General features: G+C 47.8%; 4 protein-coding genes across 12 annotated transcripts in view; 1 reads left to right on the top strand and 3 right to left on the bottom strand.

Annotated features, from left to right (window-relative positions):
- Positions 1–2,276, bottom strand: part of chd3 (chromodomain helicase DNA binding protein 3) — a 48,364-nt gene extending 46,088 nt beyond the window's left edge. For 2 of the 8 annotated variants that reach the window (XM_088628023.1, XM_088628021.1), the window contains exon 1: positions 1,649–2,270. In XM_088628023.1, coding sequence (XP_088484149.1) covers positions 1,649–1,817 — 169 coding nt within the window. In that variant the 5' untranslated portion in view covers positions 1,818–2,270. Of the gene's footprint in view, positions 1–1,648 lie in introns of all 8 variants that reach the window. The other 6 variants (XM_088628020.1, XM_088628019.1, XM_088628025.1 and 3 more) reach the window with 6 other exon arrangements.
- A 1,132-nt stretch (positions 2,277–3,408) lies between these two features.
- cyb5d1 (cytochrome b5 domain containing 1) lies at positions 3,409–7,381 on the bottom strand. The gene is made up of 5 exons (XM_088628033.1): positions 7,232–7,381; positions 7,028–7,153; positions 6,724–6,800; positions 4,602–4,820; positions 3,409–4,026 (listed from the first exon to the last, which is right to left on the bottom strand). Exons 2-5 carry the CDS (start codon positions 7,146–7,148, stop codon positions 3,796–3,798), a joined length of 648 nt encoding a protein of 215 aa, XP_088484159.1. The 5' UTR covers positions 7,149–7,153; positions 7,232–7,381; the 3' UTR covers positions 3,409–3,795.
- A 237-nt stretch (positions 7,382–7,618) lies between these two features.
- On the top strand, positions 7,619–10,016 carry naa38 (N-alpha-acetyltransferase 38, NatC auxiliary subunit). 2 transcript variants are annotated; one of them, XM_088628036.1, is made up of 3 exons: positions 7,619–7,814; positions 8,488–8,656; positions 9,379–10,016. In XM_088628036.1, the coding sequence occupies exons 1-3, from the start codon at positions 7,770–7,772 to the stop codon at positions 9,489–9,491; spliced, it is 327 nt and encodes a 108-aa protein (XP_088484162.1). In that variant the 5' UTR covers positions 7,619–7,769; the 3' UTR covers positions 9,492–10,016. The 2 variants fall into 2 exon arrangements, with proteins under 2 accessions (XP_088484162.1, XP_088484161.1); XM_088628035.1 differs by having other exon boundaries at positions 8,943–10,016.
- Positions 10,017–11,742: 1,726 nt separating this feature from the next.
- Positions 11,743–21,122, bottom strand: dnajc3b (DnaJ (Hsp40) homolog, subfamily C, member 3b). Its single transcript, XM_088628027.1, has 12 exons — positions 20,648–21,122; positions 18,263–18,373; positions 17,789–17,913; positions 17,324–17,398; positions 16,377–16,520; positions 16,071–16,252; positions 15,841–15,960; positions 14,925–15,030; positions 14,459–14,579; positions 14,031–14,163; positions 13,592–13,740; positions 11,743–12,566 (listed from the first exon to the last, which is right to left on the bottom strand). Exons 1-12 carry the CDS (start codon positions 20,730–20,732, stop codon positions 12,421–12,423), a joined length of 1,497 nt encoding a protein of 498 aa, XP_088484153.1. The 5' UTR covers positions 20,733–21,122; the 3' UTR covers positions 11,743–12,420.
- Positions 21,123–21,499: the final 377 nt, after the last annotated feature.

The raw sequence follows: 21,499 nt of genomic DNA, 5'->3' as shown, positions 1-21,499 counted from the left end.
GCAGGCGACGCAATGGAGCTCGCGACTAGGGGGGGAGGGGTAGACACTTCTCTCACGCCGAAGTACAGAGCGGAGCCAGAGGGGTTGGGTGTCTACTCAAACCCGCAGGCTTTCAGCGGCCCGCCGCGCTCAGTTGGTGTAACTAGGCGATGAGACGCCACAGTTTATATCCGCCACCTGCGGCCAGCCAGACACAAAGTTACAGCTGGGTCAGGATGCAGGGGTTATCGGGGGACACGGACTGTGTCTCGCCAAACCTGTTCTCTTCTTCTATTGGGGGGTAATATTTGAAAGATGGTAGGCGAACCTCGCCCTAATGACACGGTGGTTGTCTCCCTGTTTCTGTGTCTGCCGAATGCAAAAGGTTTCTGGTTGTTTTCTACTGTTTTTTCTTGAGGTAACGTTATCAAATACTCTTTTTTTTAAAAAGCCTACATCTAAAGATCCTGGTACACAAATATGCTTGTGAAACTACATTTTTACAAGTTATTTATATTCATATAACTTGTTTTTTAGTGGCAGAACCCACCCCAGCGTTATCGAAATTGAATATCACTTGTGTATATAAATAAAGATTTGAATTCACTGTTTTTTTTAACTGTATGTACTATTTACTGTTTTTAATAATTTAATTTAATATTACAATATATAAAGGTCATATTAAACGTACGTATAGCCTATATACATCTAGGTATTTTCAATACATTAAATATGCGAAATTAACTCATTTCATAGTTTTGGTTACTTCCGAATGTATTCATTCAATCGACACCGACATTAATAGCAATATAACTGCAGATTTTAAGAAATATGGGGCTGTTTCTCATTTTATGAACTTTAAACATCTCGAAGGTTCGGGGGGTGAAGCAGACAGGTCTTTTATGTGTTTATGCATCGCTGTTCTCGGGTTTCTCTCTCTCCTGTAGAGAAAGAAACCATCTGATCTGTATAATTGGGGGTCGCTTGGGAGATCCCCCACACAGACAGCACTGGAAGGAAAAACACTATCTCGCAGTGTGGTTTGTGTACGCTCTCACCCGCAACAGTTACAGACAGCGGGGAGGGTCAGCGGCGTGTCAGTGACTCTCACACTCGGCACACACGCACCAACACCCTCTTTCATGAATCCGGTCACTCCAGAATCCTCCTCCCTCCAAAATAAAACATTTTTTTTCTACATTTACCAACAAAAACAACAAAATAGGAAGGTACAGACGTGTAGGTCACGGCGCCACAGCGGGTGTCAATCGCGACAACAATGATAAGATATTCATACGTACTTCATTGATAAGATATGTACATATGTATTACACGGGGAGACAGGGAAATGGAAAGTGTGCGTCTTCTACGGGGTTGTAGAGTGGTGGTGTGTGTGTTGTGGGGGGCTCTCAAAACTAGGTAGCTATGCGAAAGAATCTTTTTTTTTAAAAAAAGCTTCAAGCTTCGTCGATTCGGCACAGTACTTTGGTTAAAGTTGCGCTTTAACTCTTTAGACTTCCTAAAGCAGTTTCAGTGCTATCTCATCACGGTGTGGAACAGGTAATGAACAGTATTAAAATGGGATTTATTTGCATTCCGATTATTATTCTTATGATTGTTTAAGGTTGTTCCTATGCGCGCTCCCGTGTCTAGGCAGCCCGTACTGTACCTGGCGCGGCTACTGCTGCAGTTTCTCTAGGCGCCGCCGGCGAATATATGTCGCTTGTGTTCTCGTCCAGCGCTCCGTCTTCCCCGTCTTCTTCTTCATCGAAATCTCCACCCTCGGAGTTAACCGCCATGCCCTCATCTTCCTCACAGCCTCGAAGAGGAGAGGACATTTTTCCTGTTGCCGGCCCAGTGTATAGGAAATAAAAAAGGTCTTCTCCCGGAATTATGAAATTTATTTAATATTCAAATCGGCCAAAAAAAATGGGGGGCGTTTTGGAATATTTTACACACAAGGCAGAGAAACAAAGATGGCCGCCCTTATATTTATTTTTTAACAACCCCCCCAATAAGAAAAAAAAATCCCCTTACATAAAAAATGGCTGACTATATTATTTCAAAACGCCCCCCCTCCTCTCACTCGCTCTCTCTCTCTCTCCACTCTCCCCTCCCTCCATTCTGAAAAAAAAAACATACACACATTGTCAAATAAAGGGTGTATTCGTTGCACGTAAATCACATTATCGCGTTGTTTTTTTCATGTGTATTAGCGCTGGTTACTGTCCTTTGTTTCGAGAGCATTCTTATAACCCTCACTCCCCGCACTGCAGAAAGCGATGCGAAATCTAACAAATATGGCTCCCTTCGTATCTTTAAAGGCCCCCACCCCGAAATAAAATGATTTAGGAAGAGGGAGCTGGAGGCTGGGGAGAGAGAGAGAGGAGGGGGGGGGGGGGGGGTTATTCGTGCTTACATCAGCTCGCTATATTAAAATGCAACTTCTACATTTCTGCGCCGAAAAGAACAAAAAACACCCAAAGCCAATTTAGCGCGATTTACAGGCTTAAAACCGAAGTTCAGAGTTATCTTCAAATGCAGAACAGAAATATACTTGCAGCGTATGAAAAGTGAAGCCACTTTTTTTGTTCAAATCAAGCACCGAGATGTTATATATCCGATGACTAAATTCCTAGACGTTTGTAGGTTGTTAGTATTAATAATAATGATAGTCGTGAAACTGTGAAAACCTCTAGGTTATAGAGGACGTATTTGTTTTTAACATACACAGGGGTAATTAACGCGTATATATATTTTAATCAAACGTGCGGCGAGCAGAAAACGACGAAATTGCCTTATTTTATTACGCGTGATGCCTCCGCCGGACTTTTAACTACAATTATTCTGCAGTTCGACTTGTTGTAAAAGCGCTTTGGGATGCTGCTCAACACGACACGTAGACATGGGTGGCCGATTTATTGATGTGATTGAGACGAGCACAGGATGAAGGAGGTGGTGTCTGTAACCATTAAACACAGAAGGCGCCTAAGAGGAAATGAAATACTTAAAACAACTGAAGAAATAGCCATTGAGGGAATTATAATAACTAGTTACATATTTTGTTTTTATTAAAGAATGCCTGGACTCCTGTAAATATATAGCTGTTAATGAACTACACCAATATATTTTACACAATTATGGTATCAAATGTAAGCTGGATGAAGGAATAGGGGAAATTAATAATAATACAACTTAATAAACAGTGAACACACTAATACCTCATTTAAAAAAAGCTATAAACTTTGGACAAACGTTTCAGATACACACAAGTACAGCTCAGACTGCTGCAGCCCGTGTCCTGCTAAGCAGTGAGGAGCCTGTGGGAGTTCACCTCCACGAGAGGTGAGACTGAACACCCAGTGGTTAATCCAAAGCAAGCTGTGTCACGGGAAGCAAAAAAAGAGGTCCAAAATATCTAGACATGTCTCAAAATAACAAGCAGCGCATTTTATTATCACCGAAAAGCAACCCTTGAGAACAGGTCATGAGCTGCGATCATCCAGCTGTGAATAAAGGGGGAGGGCGAGCGAGAGACGGAGAGAGAGAGAGAGAGAGCAAGGGGAAGGGACAGAGGGATCTGGAGAGGGAGAGGTGGGAGAAGAGAGAAAGAGGCAGGGACAGAGGCAGAGGGGGATCAGCAGCAGCTGGTCAATACATGTCTCAGACTGGAGAGAGATCACAGAGATGGGGCCGGTAGAGCTGGGTGGCTCCCAGGGTCATGAGACCAGAGCTCAAAACTGAAGCAGTTTCTTGGCGAAGCAGAGAGGACTAACAGGACAGTGGAAGGGGTGTGGACGTGCAGTGGAGCGGAGCTCACAGTTCGGTGAGATCGTCGTTGAAATAGAGACAGATGGACTGTGTGAAAAGGTCCCGGTCCATGCGGAGCTCATAGAACTCCTGATCCTCGTCGGCGATCCCGTTCTCCGACAGCGTCTTGCCCATGTCCAGGTTGACGCCGCCGTATTTCCAGGTGTAACTGGCAGCATGGGAGTTGTACTTCAGGTAGCGCTGCAGGATTTCCGACATTGTCTCCTCGGAACACACCTGGGACGACAGGCGAGGGAGACAGTCGGGACACCGAGATCTGTGCCGTCACCTGAATCACAGGTTCGAGCACAAAGGGGCCTCCCAAGAATACTCACTGGGGTTACACAAAAAAAACCATGAAAAACAACCGCGATGCAAATTAAGACTCCCGTTGCACGGCAGTTTGACCCATTTCATATTTTACTAAGTATTCCGAATAAGCAAATCGACAAATAGCTTTAATGTTTTTATCCCCAGGCAACAGTACACGTAAATTAATGCAAAATGCGGGAACAAGCCCAAAATATCCAGCATATATCCAAGAGCTTGCTTTTTTTCAAGAGAAAATGGAATAGTTTTGCTATACAACCTGTGATATGAACACTTTACAGCTCCGAGACTAGAAATACACTCTCTGTACGACACTAGAAATGTCACTGTTTTTTTGTCCTCTTTTTATTTTTTTTTAAATATTACATTTGGAGGTATTCTAGGAAATATATAGGTGAAAACCATACTGTCAAAATCGTGAGAAATGCCCCTTTTTTTAAATATTGCAGGAACGCCTTGCCAGACAGCAGTGCGCGGCTCACCTCCAGCATCTGCTCCTGGGAAGTCAGCGTGTTGATGATGCGCACGTGGCGGGTCTTGGCTGACAGGACCCCCACCTCGTAGCAGCCGTCTCTCCACCAGGGGCAGCCAAAGTCGTTGGCCCAGTCGGTGCAGGGCCAAGGTGGAGGCACGTGGACGAAACGCCCACTGGGGGTGTAGTACTTCTTGCAGCCTGACAGGGGGTCGATGTGGGTCCGGATCTGTAGGTGACAAGGTTGCTTTACAAACAGAGGAGCAAGGAGACAGTGAAACAGTGCCTAAGACCTGGACCTAGAAGCAGGTGCTATAGTGTTTCTCTCTGCCTAGCAACCCATAAATGGTTATTATAAATTTATTTGGCTTGCTCGTTTATCCATAGAGACTTACATGTAACCATTTATGCTGCTGGGTGTTTTACTGAAACCTGCCCATGGGTTCAAAACCATTGCTCCAGCCGGGAAATGAACCTACATTCCATTTATCAGTCCAGAGCTCTGAGTACTGTCCTGCATGGTTAGCACCAGCACTGCAGTCCTTCAGCTCCCATTACAGAAGATCAGGTAGCACCTGCACATAGTAATGTAATACTATGCCACTATTGTTCACAGTATGTATGATGCTGTGTGTCAGCCTTAATGTAGAACTTAACACATGAGGTGTTTACAGGTGTTCACAGACAGGTGGGAATGACACTTATCTAACAGACACTAAAAAATCAACTATGTACCCTGAAGAGGCCCAGTTACTGACGTTCTGTTCATCTGAATGAAGAGGGGTGTGAAACCCAGAAGCTGGTTGAAGGCTGATAGCTCTTACTAATCCTTCCAAGATTTTTGACAGCTAAACTAAAATTTCTGATGAGCTCAGCTGGAACAGAAGGGTTTCAAAGGGGCTCCCCTCTGGGACAAGGCCTATGAACTGGTAAATGGCGAAGTCTCATTCACTAGAGATTAAAGACTTTAACCACAGACTATCTTTAGGCTGTGAAAATGCTGCAAAGTACAGTCCCACACTGACATCTACAGGCCAACTTACTTCACTGCAGTGGAGACACAGAAGTGCTGTGCTGAAAACAAGACACTGACCCAGTGAGGCCCTAGCAAACATCAGCAATGGGCACAGTCTGGCCATTTTATGAGGACCTCAGAGAACAATCTGTTGCTTGTTTCTTTTTTTTATAATTTGCAATCACTCTTTTTACAGTTTCCTTTATTTCTTAATCCCTCTGAATCAGGAATTCCCGTCTGTTAGTCTACTGGGATCCCGTATGGGGAGGGTGTGGACAGCGCACTTTCCCCCTCCCGTTGAGCCACCTGCGCGGTGAGACAGGAATGCAGGTTCCCCTGTTGAGAGAAGCAGTGATCTTTGCAAACAGCAAAGATCTGCCCTACTACAAAATAAGTACAAACATATTGAGTTCAGCCAGCAGCCATATCACCCTGCAACTCATAACTGGCAACCCACTGAAGCTCAGCAGGTTGCTGAGGAAGGTTGCTGCTGGAAGAGGTGTTAGTGGGGCCAGCAGGTGTCACTCACCCTGCGGTCTATGTGGGTCCTAATGCCCCAGTATAGTGACGGGGACACTATACTGTAAAAAAGGCATCGTCCTTCGGATGAGCCATAAAACCGAGGTCCTGACTCTCTGTGGTCATTAAAAATCCCAGGGCATTTCTTGAAAAGAGTAGAGATGTAACCCTGGTGTCCTGGCCAAATTTCCCATTGGCCTTTACCAATCATGGCCTCCTAATAATCTCCATCTATGAAGTGGCTTCTTCACTCTGTTCTCTGCCCCACTGAGAGCTGGTGTGTGGTGAGAGTACTGGCGCACTATGGCTGTCGGCGCATCATCCAGGTGGGGCTGCACATTGGTGGTAGTGGAGGGGAGTCCCCATTACCTGTAAAGCCCTTTGAGTGGAGTGTCCAGTCCTATATAAGTGTAAGCTGCTATTATTATTATTATTATTATTATTATCATCCTTTTAAAGAAAAGCTCCCTCCTTTAAGGAAGACACTAGTACCAGAAGAGCTCCACTCCCCCACCCTACATACTCACACCCTCAATAATGACGATTAATTAAAGGAGTGATTACCCCAACCCAGAGAGGCCTCTGCACTTTCACTTACATCTTTAGTCTTGGGGTTAAACCAGTGGCTGATGTCCTTCCCTGCGGACTCGATGATGGGTTTCAGGAGCACATCGCCTGAGTGGAGAAACACATGAAGGAAAGGGAGCTTAAAAACTCGGGTGTCCATACCCGCCCCTCGCCCTCTCCTGATTCACCGCAATCATTCTTTTAAACAATTATAAGGAAGGCAATCCGATAAGGCATTTTGTGCGCGTTTTACTACAAGTAGACAATGCGTTACTGAGGTGCACCAGGGTACCCGCGTTTGTGCTGAAAGTTACCCCCAGACGCTTTTAACTTACCCTGGTGCTCCTTCACCAACGGGGTCAAATCGTACACTTTGCCCAAATACGAAACCCATAAATCCTCGACAGTGTTGTGCAAAGAGACTTCGTTAGGAGTGTAATATTTGGGGCGCCGCATCTCCCCTGCAAGGAAGTAAAACAAGTTATGTATGAGCCGTCATGTGTTAAATTGAAACGACCATTACACACATTTGTATTCACCTAAACAGTATTAATCTTTTTTTCTTTCTTTAAAACTGGGGGCGCTGCAGAACTGTACACAAAACTTTGTTTCTGTTGCCGTAGCTACGCCAGGCCGGTATGACGACACGCAGGAATTCTGGGATTTGTAGTTCTGTCACCCCAGGTGACGTCTTAAAGACACTTTTATCAAAACAACAATCCGTGGAAAATACGTTTATTTTTTCGTTCTCCATGAATTCAAATGAACTTATAATCCTATTAACTTTAATTAATGGAACGCCTGGTTTGTTTTCAAGTCAATTACGTTCATTTTTCAAATAAGGAAATTGGAGAAAAAAAGACGTGTAACTACGTCTTCAGACCACCCCCCGAAGACCTACAAACAAGGCGTCCGCGTCCTTCGTATTTAAATAGACACTACAATACCCACAACACCCTGTGAAAACCCGGATGTACTTTGGTAATTTTTTTTTAAAAAAAAGGTCGCGAGGGTCCGTGAAGGTCTGGAGAGGGGGGAATAAAACCCAGTCAAAAATTAAATGAATATAAATAAGAAATGGCGGCGGTGAAAGAAGAGAATGGTACCGCAGCTCGTTCGGGGGTGAGTGGCCGTGCGAGTCGGTGGAAATGTCTCGGTTTTAGCGTGCCGGTGGGTGACACAGGCATGCGGGGTGGATTAATGATGGCACGTTTTCGCCCGGAAACGGGAAGACAGCGGGGGGTCGCCGCTGTTTCACCCTGCTCTCGCACTGCCCCCCACGAGTACGGGCCGGGTGCTGACCGCGCGTTTGGTAACCTGCCCTGCTGCGTATTCGCGACTGTTCAGAGGTCAGGGGGACCCCGGATTATTTTTCAGACCACCTGCTTTAAAGTGTGCCACATGCATAGCGCGGGTTTCAAAGGGCTGAAGTAATTGGCAGTGCATTATTCAAGTGAAGAAGCTGCAAATCTGGAATGCATTTTACGCTGAAACATTTCCAGAAAATGCCCTAATCTTAATGGCACTGTGACCCTGTGACACCAGTTCAGTCCCCTGCCTGTTCTGTGCATTAACTTCACAAGATCATGGTATTGCCCTGATTTATGCCAAAATTACTTTACAGCTTGGTGCTTTACCTGGAACTCTCTAGCCTTTACCATGTTTTTAGCCTGATCATGCCTTGTCCACCACGTCGTCATTGTGCTTGACTCCTCTTTGGCCTTGATCTTGCTGGAAAAAAGGAGGCGGTCCTAAGCAAAGCTCGCTCACCCATTGGCTGCCCCGTGTCCCGCAGGGGGAGGAGTCCACGTACACGCTGGCCTGTCAGAAGCTGGAGAACCTGCTGAACAAGAGCATGCGCATCCGCATGACGGACGGGCGCACGCTGGTGGGGCTGTTCCTCTGCACTGACCGCGACTGCAACGTCATCCTGGGGTCCGCGCAGGAGTTCCTTAAATCCACAGGTACCGCCCCGTTTTGTCAGGCAGCTGCGTGGGGGGCGTTTGGGGTTAGGGCTCTGGACTCGTAACTGGGAGACTGACCTGGGATTTGAACCCACAGCCACTGCTGTTGCACCCATGAGCAGGGTATTTAACCCATGTCTTCCCATTCAAAGTCGTGGGGGGGCTGCAGCCAATCCCAGTCAGCAGCGGGCACAAGGCGGGGTACACCCTGGACAAGGCGCCAGTCCATGGCAAGACACATACACACGTGCGGGCCAGTTTTCTCAGAAGCCACATAACTTACCAGTGTGTTTGTGGACTGCGGGAGGAAACTGGAGCACCCGGAGGAAACCCACCCAAACTCGGAAAGAACATACAAACTCCACACGGATAGCACCCCAGGTCTGGAATTGGACCCAGGGCTCTAGTGCTGTGAGATAGCAATGCTAACCACTGCAACACCATTCCGCCTTTCACCCAGCCTGCTCTATTTAAATAGAGGGATGATTTTGGCAGCACAGCAGTAACTGCCCACGACTCATCTTTTTCCGTGTAGTTAATAAAAATGACTCCCGAGATGTTAACCGTGAAAGAAAACACTCCAGTAATGTAATGGACACCTGCAGCAAATGCCTGAGAACTATAACGGGGAGTTTGAGATGACCATAATGCACATTCCGGATACTGTTCAGGTTAGCCGTGTTTTTTTTTTCCTGCCCTCTGTTCTCTGCTCTTCCTTTCAGACTTGTTCTCCCAGGGCGAGCCCCGCGTGCTGGGCCTGGCCATGATCCCCGGGCACCACGTGGTGTCCATAGAGGTGGAGGCGGACAGCCTGGCGGGCTCTCAGGGCTTCTAAAAGGCTCGTCGCAAGCCGTCACCTGGAGCTGGCGGACTGAACGGGAGAGGACAAGGCAGCACAGGGCCAGGCCAGCTGGGAGGGACAGGGACTGGCCTGCTGGGTGGAGGGAGGGATGGTTTTGCTGGGTGGTTGATCCTGATATGGTTGTTGTCTGCGTTCCAAGGACTAGGCTCTTTCAGACGGGATGAAGTGAGCCCGTAGAACACTCAATTTGCTGCACGTGGAAGCACGCAAAATGGAAAAACAAAAATGACACAAACTGCACCCCCGGCTTTGGTGGCCTCGTAGTCTGCCCAGTGTCGCCCCTTCCTGGAGCGGATTCTCCGGCTGATGGGCACATGGGGCGGCGAGGAGAGGAGCTGGGCGCTTCTGGGATGAGCTGCACACACACACACACCCAGACTGCTCGACAGGCCGCAGTGAAGAAGCCATGCGTCCTTGGGATTGTTTTTTTTTTTTATTTTGGGGCTTGCTCAGAGGCTTGACGTTAACTGATTTTATGGATTAAAAACGTTTGCTTTTCCTGGCCTCCTTGATGCATTGACTCGTACGCTCTTGCCTTCTTGGAGGCTGGGCCTGTTTTCAGGACAAGGCACCACTCGCTCATGAGGCGGTTTAGGATATTTAACTTTGGAGATGAGCATGTCAGTGTTAGGTGGCTATTCTACTGCTTCCAGCACATACTGTACACTGCTTGCAGGAAGTGAGCGCTGTACCAGCATTTCTGCAGGTGGGGGTAAGCTGTCCTGAACACTACTGAAGAAGTTTCATTTTTAAGATTATTGGTATCAATGAAATGTTCCTTTTAATTGGCTTTATATATTCATAGGAACAAGCAATAGGTTTATTCCATGCTCAAAAGAGGAGAAAGAAAACACGTTTCGGCTGTGAAGCCTTCTTCGGGTGTAAGCTTGTTCCTTTGCAGCCTGCGCATGCTGACGCAGCAACCCACCTGAACTATATATATTCATATACATATTGATCAGAGTATTGAATGTCTTAGCTTTCAGACACTGGAATCAAGTGCTAGTAGAGGTCCCACACATTCTGTGGTATGATAGGGTGGGTTCCAAATGTTTTAGCCAATAAGTGTAATGACATGCTGAGAACTGTCCATTTCTGCTAGGGCAGGAGTTCCCAGCTCTCAGCCCCGGAAAGCACTGAGCTGCAGGATTTAGGTCTCGAAGTTGGCAGCGTCTTAAGAGCTGGGGGGAAAAGCTGTCAAACTGCTCCACTTAAGCTGATCACCAGCTCAGATATCTCATTAAGCCCTGTGTTGGAATGGTAGGCCAGAGGAATGTGTACAGGAATCCCTGTGCTGGGGAATCTGGAGAACTGCCCCGTCTTCTCTGGCCAATTCTCAATTTCTATTCATTTTTTTGCGACAAACTAAGACTGGGGTCTCCTCTCCGGATTTCAAACATACCCATTTATTTCTTTTCTTGTTCAAAAAGGTGGGCTGATGGTGGGATCTGCAAATTATACAACCCATATTATGTGGCACACTGCAGTACAGGGGCTGTCAAAGCACAGCACTGAGTCTAAGTGAACCCATCGTCTTGTTCAAGGTCTGATTGAAAAAGCTCTCCTGCGCTAGTATGAAGGAAAGGTCGACAGTGTTGCTGCTCCCTGAGAAAAGTGTTTGTGAAGTTCAACTACAGCACGTCTGTTATCTAAAACATAACTAGGGTACTTGTACAATTTTTTAAAAAGTTACAGAATCTCACTTGGCAGGAGGACACCTCCACAAGATTCCACCCCCTGTCCTTGTTTCCGACTTGATGTTAGGCAGGTTCAGGTTCTGCTTCCTGTCGGCCTCAGGTGTTCGCTCCAAACAGACCCTCCCTGAGACTTTTTTGCGATGGGTTCTGTCAGTTTTTTCAAAAAAGCTCTAAATCTTTGAAAAGTTTTTTAGTACAGTAATGACATTGTTTTCTGTTTGTTGTCCTCATTACAAAAAGCTATTGGTATCAGCTCTTTGCAATTCACACAGGTCTCGTTCACATCCTGCTGTACTTATCTGAACCCCAAATTAATTCTAGAATTTGCTAAATGAATCTTCAGCATGGCAATTACATAACTGGTATTTAATTAACTGGTATTTGACATCCAAGAGCTGTTATGAAATTAGAAACCAAGGTGACCTTGTGGCACTCTGCCTCCTCCAAAGTCCTCTGGGAAGGCAAAGTCTTCCTTCAACACAAACTGCAGGTTAAAGCCAAGGACCAGAGATAAGCAAAGCAAAACCTTCCCTCAGACATTTTTTTATTAATAAGTTCTTTAAATTTTGTCTTCCTTCCTCTTTTTATTTCTGCAGTTTCTATGGAGTGTAAACAAAAAAAAAACAAGGGGGGGAATAAGACGTTTTGACAGCTGATAACCCCACTCTCCATGCACGCCATGGTCACGATCTGGCAAAGAATGAGTGAGCCTTAAAAGACAAACAAGCAAGAGAAACCAATCCAATATTAAAAATGGAACAAATCAGAAGAGTGGTACAAAGTGCGCAGTAGGCTTCAGAGGTGAAAGACTTCCATGGAGTAGAGAGGGACACAAAATGATGAAACAAAAGCAAATTAAAAAATCAAAATTCCTTGATGGGCCCCATCAGCGGGTGCCTGGCTATGTGAGAGTTGGGGGTGGATCCCCAATACGTGACGTTTGGCATTTCCGGTTCGGAGCTGACTCTGGCTGCTTTCCCATGTCTATCCAGAAAACAACAACTTTGGGGCTCTTATTGGAAGGAGGACCCAAAAACCAACACCAGCTGCACTCCCCGCCCGCCCCCGCCACCTCCATCATTTCACTGCCCGCCCAGAATTGTCCGACTTTCCTGTGCCCCAAGAGCCCCAAGTCCAAAAAGGTAAAGTGCAGCCACACCCCTCCCGCCCAGTCCCGTCCCCCAAACGCAGTTCCTCGGTCCAGTCTAGTTGTAATGGAACTTGAAGTGGAAGTTCCCGGATCGGAAAGGGTTGAACTCGAAGGGCCAGTCGCCGTGCCCGTGGCCGCCGCCGCCCTGCTGGTTCTCGGGGTCCAGGGGGTCCTCGCCCGCGTCGAACTTCTGCCGCATTTCTGTGCGGGGAAAGAGCACAGCCAGTGCTTTGTACAAATCGCGGTATGATCGGTACAGATGGGCGCGGACACCCCTCATTTTTCTTCCCCGTTCCTTGTACCGTGTGCCGCATACCCACGTGCAACCCTGAGGGATCTTCAAAATATGTCAAGGGGATCCCCCAAAATACACAAGCACTGTCCACCCCCCAAATTCTAGCAGTGTACAAGGCAGATCTGCAGTGACAAAGCCTACAGTGAATCTGCTGACCTGCAGTTTTGTTTTTGCATTTTGTTTACATAATTACAGGTGTAGGTGTGGTTTTGTTAAATTGGGGTCCTCAGTAAGGGCCATTTCTTCAGAGGGAATCCTTCAGACAGAGAAGGTTGAAACCCTCTGGGTTAAGACTACAGGTTCAGCTTGACTTTCCACTTGAAGCCCTTGGAAAACTGACCAACTCACATTTAATCAAGATTAAATCTACAGTCAGCTTCCCTGTTTTTACAACAAATAAACGGAATGCCATGGAGAGCTTGGATAAAAAAGATTGGAGATTAATATAAAAAAGATCCTGTTGCAAACAGACAGCAAGTGGGTGAAAACTAAAAGCAATGTGATAACTGAGAAATGAATCTGGATATGCATCCAGATGCATCAAGTTACCCCTTAAGATGAGATCCTGAACTGAAAACTCAATGTTATGCATAACTCTCAAGAGGTGTCAACTCTCCTGTGACCTGAAAGTAATACCCTACTACTTCCATTAACTGTCCCCTCAAAAGATGACCGGGAAGTAATATCCTCCCACTCCCAAACACCTTATACTGTACAAGAACTGCTGTAGGGAACTAATATAGTTCTAAGTACTAAAATACAGTGCCCCTTTTTAAATACATATTTCTTGTTTTTGCTTTTCTCCAGCTCCTACACTCCCACATTTTACCTTCCAGTTCTTAAACTGGATTCTCAGCAGGGCAGGAAATGAGCCGTGAATCACAAAGAGACCGAGAAAACAAGTTGAAACTGAAGCACCAGCAAGACTTACCTGGGTCTGTCAAGACCTCTTTGGCCGAGGCGATGTCAATGAACTTCTTCTCTGCCTGCTTCTTCTCCTCCTCGCTCTGGAAGTTATCTGGATGCCACTGCTGTGCCAGTTTCCTGTAGGCCTTGATTATTTCCTGCTTGTTGGCGTTTCTGCATTGAAGAGAAATACAGATACACACTGGAGTCCTCTGTGCATCTCCAACAGGATACAGCATAAAATCTAGTCTAATGCACTGCGCTTCATAACAAAACAAACAGGGAAACGAGGACAGAAGTAATAACGATTAGTATTTTGCTGTCAGGTGGCCAGAAGACCTTTTAAACCTCACCTTTTTTGCTGCGCTCACAGCTACAAATGGCACAATAATGTTCCCCCTTCACAGTTTTCGTCAAAGCAAGGTGAACTAGAGCCCCTGCACAGAGAGCCCAGACCGCAGTACCTGTGCACGCCCAGGATCTTGTAGTAGTCCCTCTTGCGGGACTGCTTCAGCAGCTTCTGAGCGCGCTCCAGCCCCTCCCTGATCTCCTGGTTGTCCCCATCCATCTCCCGCGCCTCCTGGTAGTCCTCCACCGCTGAGAGGCACACAGAGACACGGAGAGAGAGGTTAGGGGCGCGGTCAGGGCTCTCGACCGCGGACCAGAGGGCCGTGGGTCCAAACCCCAGCTGGGCTGCGGCTGTGGCACCCTTTCCTTCCACTGCTCCCAGCCAATGCCCTGCCGAAGCCCAGGAACTTCCTCTCCCTCCACTAATCTAGTTAGATCAGATGTCCGGGTTTCCTTACAGAAGGGGTTGTGTCTGCACAAGAGTATTGCAGGTGACATTTATCCCAGCAGAGTGAATGGACAAGCAGGGAGAGAAGCTGGGTACCTTTCTCGTACTCCTCGTTCAGGATGAAGGCCTCCGCCCGGTCTCGCAAGATTAATATGTTGCGGGGGTCCCTCTGGTGGGCCTCCGAGCAGATGTCTATCGCCTCTGGCGCTTGCCGATTCTGGAAGGGGGACAAGAGCAAGTTCTAACAGTGACGCACACTGATTCCTCTTTGTGACCAAGGCAGGCAGTTACAAGAGGGCTGGACAGTTACAATTGCTCATCCCTGTCATCCTTTACTGGTAGAGAGAGAGATAACAGCAACACGCCGGTACTCTCTCTACCACAGTTACATTATCTCTTTCTCTCTTAAGAGTGGAAGAGGTGGATACTTTCATTCATGCGATGCAGAGACACCCAGCCTCTCTGGTCCGAGGCAGGTGGAGGAGAAGAGAGAGACAGGGTTACAATGCTCGTGCTCTGTGTGTACTATCAGGCTTGCGTCCGAGCCTCTGGCATCTCTCACCCTGGACAGGCAGTGACAGATCCTCTCCTTGGCCCTGGTGGTGTAGAAGGGCACATTGGGCTCCGTCTTCATCACCGACTCATACTTCTCTATGGCCTCCGGGTACCTGAACAGCACAGAGGACAAGGTGAGAAGACTGAAGCTGAAGAACAAGCACATCTATAAATGTACACACCGATACCTCCAGGGTTTCATCATTTCTGACACAGCTGCAAGTCACTTAATCAGAGGTTCACATAGGCTTCAGGCTTGTGTTATGCGACTTTCAAAATCCAACTTGCTGATAATAATCCTAACATTTACACAGCGCTTTTCTGGACACTCCACTCAAAGTGCTTTATGGGTAATGGGGATCCCCCCCACCGCCACCAGTGTGCAGCCCCACCTGGATGATGTGATGGCAGTCAAACTGTACCAGTACTCTCCCCACACAGAGTGATGAAGCCAGTTCACAGATGGGGATTATAAGGAAGCCATGATTGGTAAAGTCCGGGGGGGAAATCTGTCGAGGACATTGGGGAAACACCCCTACTCTTTTCAAGAAAAGTACTTGAATTTTTAATGACCAGAGAGTCAGCACTTCAATTTTACATCTCATTGGAAGAATGGCTCCTTTTTTTTTTACAGTATAGTGTCCCCATCACTATACTGGGACATTAGGACCCACACAGACCGCAGGGTGAGCACCCCCTACTGGCCCCACTAACACCACTTCCATCAGCAACCTTAGTTTTTCCCAGGAGTCTCCCATCCAGGTACTGGCCAGGCTCACACCTGCTGAGCTGTGAGTTGTAGGGTGATATAGCTGCTGGAAAGCAATGAAGGGGCGACTCCCCCCCCCCCTCTGAAGGAGCGCTCCCCTTCCTTCCTCCGCCCCCTGACCAGAGCAGAGCAGGCCGAGACCCCCCCGACCCACCTGCTCTCGGAGATGAGCTGCTCGGCCGAGTCCAGCTGCTTGGAAAGCTTCTTCACCTGCTTGTAGTGGGAGAAACACTCCCTGTCGTCCTGGTCCAGCTTCAGACACTCCCGCACCTGACTGGAGGGCAGAGAGACGGGAGAGGCCGGGTCAGCCCACAGCGAGGCGGGCCGGACGCCCCGGGGGAAGAGACGCCGGAGCAGCGGGGGGCGGCGGCGGCGCGTCCCGACCTGAGCGAGTCCTCGTGCTCCCCGAGGCTGTAGTGCAGGCGGCTGAGCTGCAGGAAGGCGGCCCGGTTGTCGTTGCGCAGGCGGGTGGTGGGCGCCAGGTCCAGGATGGCCTTCCGCGTCTCTCCCAGCTTCATGTAGCAGTCCGCCCGGAGCTCCCTGGACTCGGGGTCCCAGGGGGACAGCTGGGGGGCAGACCAGGGGGTTAGTGCATGCAGTGGGGGAGGGAGAACCAGAGACGGGACGACCGGGACAGGGTTGCCCGGGGGAGAAGGAGAGGGTACCCGGAAGACACCCCCAGTCCCCTACCTCGATGACCCGCTCCAGGACCCGCACGGTGCCATGGTAGTCCCCCCGCTGGTGGGCGTGGTGGGCCTCCTCCACCAGCACGTCCAGCTCGTCCGCGTGCGCCAGCTGCGCCCGAGCCTCCTCATGCCCAGGGTTGCCCCGAAGCTGGAGGGAGGGGAGAGGGGGTCATGGGAATGGGAAAGGGGTTCTCTCACAATTATCAAAGGGGAATCGCAATGCTATTTTTGTATTTCGGGATAAGAAAGAATCAGCGATGATGAGTGCATCTCAAACTGCAATAAAAGTAAAATGGACACAGTAACATGTTACACCTCCAATTTACATCACAAAATACACTAAATTTCCAGGTATGCGCAGCGCCATGTTGTGCGATTCAGAGCGAGGCAACAAAACCTCCGGTTGCGTGTTGAGGCCCTGTAACATTGTAAACAAGCAGGCTTGTGAATACACCTCTTTTAGTCCAATAGAAATATTGCTCTCGGTGTCAAGGCGGTTTTGCCAACAAATACTACTCGTTAACTCTGCATGCAGATCACGTTGGAACATTTCTGCGGTGAAATGTCTGCTGCACAGCTTGTATTTATTCACTCGTGCTTCACATGACATCAGTCATTACAGTGACTAGTGAGCAGGAAGGGCCGCATCATTCGTGGGAACTCGAATGCGAGTTTGCATCAACGTGGCGACTTACAGTAGTTTCACAATGTTCACAATTTTGTGCTTAATTCGAAATTCGTAATTTTTTTCTATAACGTGAATTTATTTCGTTATGGTGATTTAAAAGCCGGTCTGAGAAATTGGGACTGCACTCCCCCTTTAACTGCACGAGCACTCTGAACATCGGCACCGCTGCTTTTCACAAAGGGACAGGCCCGCCCACATGTGAAGGGAGGTTAAAAAATGACCCAATCCGCACACCAGTACTGCAGGCAGGTGACACCACTCACCACGGCCTCGAAGTCCTCCCGGGCCTCCTGCGTGCTGCCCTGCTTCAGGAAGATGTTGCCCCTCTGCAGCCGGGCCTGGGGGAGAGACCGCGGGACGCGTGAGCACATGGTGGAAATTCCTGAATTAACCGATCTGCAGTCTGGTAGCAGTAATGATGAGGGTGCTGTACAGATGCCAGCCAGTGCTCTTGAAAGCACACAAACGACAGTTCCTGAAGTCCGGATTTGTCTTTCTCACAGCCCTCTCAACAGCCATGTTTCATCACAGGTTTAAGGCTCCACAGCTTTGATTAGAAGAGAAACTGAAGACAACAAATACAGGCACCTCTACACTTTTAAGAAATGCAAAAACATTAAGAAACCAGACCCCTGTCCTCCAAACAACCACTGATTCATGGTCGGAATGATAAAGGACACATAAACGGCAACTCAAGCTTTAAAGAAGCCTATCTGTTTCAGACTCACCGCCAGGAAGTCTGGCTTCAGTTCGATGGCCTTGGAGAGGTCTGGGAGGGCAGATTTGGACTTTCCCATGGCCAGGAATACAGCGGCCCGCTTGTAATAGGTCAGGTAGTTCTTAGAGTCTCCCTCTGCAACAAAGCACAGCCACACAGCTAGAACCTGAGGCTGATTTCATCAAGGCAGTAGCGTGGGGACTGCGAATAACGAACTGCAATCACAACTGGATACTCTCCAGGTTTTCAATATAAATTGAGACGTTTACGTTTCATTAAAACTGAGGTCACAATTAGGCTTACCTTAAAATGTTCACATCGATGCCTATTTATGACCTCCCTAGTAATATCTGAAAATTGCAATTACTAATCTACTTGCTTGTATTGCATCCTGTAACGGTGTAACTCATCGCATTAGGGTTAGTTATGTATCCTGCAGTGTAATAGTTGAACACTGAAGTGTGTACATGTGTGTTGTACTCACCCACAGCAGAATGGTAATGGGACAGGGCCTCGGCCAACTGCCCAGCAGCCAGCAGCTTGCGCCCCATCTCCAGGTGGTGCTCGATCTCCACATGGCTGGCACCCAGCACGCCTGAAAAACAGCCAGGAGAGACAAGCCGATCAGCAGCACCCGAAACACAGTGAGGGGAGACAAGCCGATCAGCAGCACCCGAAACACAGTGAGGGGAGACAAGCCGATCAGCAGCACCCGAAACACAGTGAGGGGAGACAAGCCGATCAGCAGCACCCGAAACACAGTGAGGGGAGACAAGCCGATCAGCAGCACCCAAACACTCCCAAAATACAACAAGGAGAGACAAGCTGATCAGCAGCACCCAAACACCCTCAAAACATAACCAGGAGAGACAGTCCGATCACCAACACCCAGCCCTCCCCTGAAACACAGCCAGGAGAGGAGCACTGGTTTGCAACAGCCTCCTTTACTCTCAGTCAGCAGCTGTATTAATATCTGAAGACTGGAAAAAGGTTCATTCTTACGTTCGGAGAGACAGCTCGATTGCATCTACAAAAGGTCGGACGCAACGCGATACCAAGCACACGGCACTTTTGTCATGATTATGTATCCCAGTTCTGTAAAGGCAATGTCCAGTTTTTCCGGTACTTCTCCATCAGCTATAGATACCACACTACTCTGTAAGGTGCACTGAAGGGCAAAGCTATAATGCTTCCGAAACAGGAATCCCCAGATCCCCATGAATAAAAGAATTTGTCATATGGGCTACGTGCTCAAAGCCAGAAACCACTATGACTAAAAACAAGTTTATGGCAGTCAAGGTTTCTATTTAGATTTGGCAAATGACACATAGCAAAGGGACAGTGTGCGTCTAGGATTTCCTTCCAACACAGCATTTAATGACTTTAATTCCCTTTTTATTGGCTTTATTAGACTCATTTACCACTTTAGGGAATTGAAACACCTTGATGATTAGAGACCTGGAAACAGGTAATTAAGTTAGTAAGTATCAGGTCAGTGATTGATTCCATTAAACCGTCAGTAGCTCAGCTGGAATGAACACAGAGAGCACTATGGTAATGCCTACCTTAGTAAAAAGTCAATACCTGACTCTCTTCCCTGTGCTGCACTGTGTCATTTTTTTGTAATTAAACAGCACCGCTCAGTGGGACAACACCCAGCCTGTTTGCTTTTGGTTTCAGTGCCAAACCCTGCACTCGTTCGTGCCGCGCAGTAGCTCCCCACCCTGCCTGGTGTAGGATCGAGGCCTTTCGTTTTAAACCTGCAGGCCCGCGGGCGTTGAGGTTGTGCTGCCTGGGTCTCAGGGCGTCTCTGGGGGTGTAGTCTCGGATGGGGCAGAGAATCAAGGCTCAGCTTGGCGTTGACCTGGAGCTGTCCGCACCTGGTGTTACTATACAGCTGAGGGATAGAGCCACCTCATCATTACTGCTCCTTCAATACTCCAAGGCTGTAGATATCTGCACCCTTCTGACTGCGTTTTCTTGTGCTGCTGCATGTAGGGCTCCAGTCTAAAGTTAACGCAAGTCTGACTGTTACCTGTTCTGCATAAAGACAATTTCAGAAACACAATCTCTTCGTCGCTGCCCTTTTCTTAGAAATCAGACAGCTTTTCCTTTTCAAGGAGCCACACTCTCGGCATCGTATTACAATACCATGGAGGTGTTGTGTGTGGTTGGGGAGTGAGGGTGGGGTGTACTCATTTCTGAAGTTTTTCAAAACAGAAAACTTACTCCTGTTGTAATAAAAAGATCGTCATTTTCTCCCAGTCTGTGCAGAATATTCCTTATTTCCTGTTTTAGATCCAACTCCAAATCTACTTGTTTTAGGAGAATTTACAATACTACAGCTCCATGTCGTTAGTAAAGGCATTTAAAAGTATCTTCACACCCTAATACCACTTCAAAAGTTAAAAAAACCGAGGATTAGGAATAGATGGCTTCTATTAATAATGCTCCTGAAACAACGCTAAAATACGAAGGCCGTGAGAACGACATCTCTTACCAAGAACCAGTTATAAGATAACCACTACACTTTCCAATCACAGCATGTCACACAATACAGGAATTTACAAAGTACTTCGATCAGGGGTTAATTTTCCTGGCGTGTCTTGTTTAGAAAGCTCCGTGCCAGATGTCGAGCTGTCACGTCCGACGTTCTTCAATACTTATGTAAACTTGCGAAAATGAGACAGTCCCCCAGGTGTGCGGTATCGGGAAGTCTAAGCGTTTCTTTCGGAAGAGGAGTCCGTGTACGTGTTTCTAGTCACCTTTCAATGTCCCAAAGAGGTCCCGCGATTTCGAGGTCGCAGTGTACTCTCGTCGCAGTTTTTGGTTTGCAACAGGATAAGTGGGGTAAATGGTCAACACTCACCATCGATCTGCAGATCCAGCACTACGCATAGCAAGGAAAGAGAGGACAGGACGCCACTCAGTCCCTTGCGCCTACTCGCTTCCATCGCCGCCGGTCCGACAGGTGCCCTGCACTGCACCTGGCTCTAAGGTAGCACGTATAATCACGAACTTCGGAATAACAAACAAACAAAAGCTCTCTCTTCCCCCGAAGAAGAACACACTAGTCCGGATCGGGTTCTACTGAGGTCCAGTCTGTTTTCCCTGCCGAGTCGCTAGCTAGAGTGCCGCGACAAAGGTTCCGACCACCCACTCTTTCCCGTCTTATAAACTCTTTTATTGCCTCTTTTTTTCTCCCACGAAGTTTTCCTGTCACCCCTTCCCTTTCTGTTTTTCCTCTTTGTCCGAGGATGGACGTTTCTGGGTTGTCAAACCAAACGAAACTTAACCCGTCTGTTCTTCATCTAGCATCCGGGTCCAGGCGTGGTAGCGGCTCATTGGACGCTGCTTCACAGACGAAACTTCCCCGTCTTGCAGATCCGCCACCTTCCGGCCTCGTATTTAAACTGACAGGGCTGCTTGTTCCCCGCTGTCAAGCAAAACTGCTACATCTAGTTTGTTCGATGGTTCGCAAGATACTGCATCACAAAAAGGATTTTTTTTTTCAACAGATTGATTGATTCGACAGTCTAAAAAAAAACGATGATTGCGACCAATTTTCACGTCTACTTACAAAATGCCTCTCTATGAAAGCGGGGTGCAATAGGATTGGCATCGTCCAGAAACAAAACGCACGGAAACAACCTAAACAGGGATTACAATAAGAATAATTCTGCAGTGAAGTCAACGTGCTATGATATTTTTATGCAGCACT

The sequence above is a fragment of the Lepisosteus platostomus genome, chromosome 4 (assembly GCF_059453375.1).
Source record: "Lepisosteus platostomus isolate fLepPlt1 chromosome 4, fLepPlt1.hap1, whole genome shotgun sequence".
NCBI lineage: Eukaryota > Metazoa > Chordata > Actinopteri > Semionotiformes > Lepisosteidae > Lepisosteus > Lepisosteus platostomus.
Note: the sequence above shows the minus strand (reverse complement) of the source record. Positions and strands in the feature narration are given on the sequence as shown.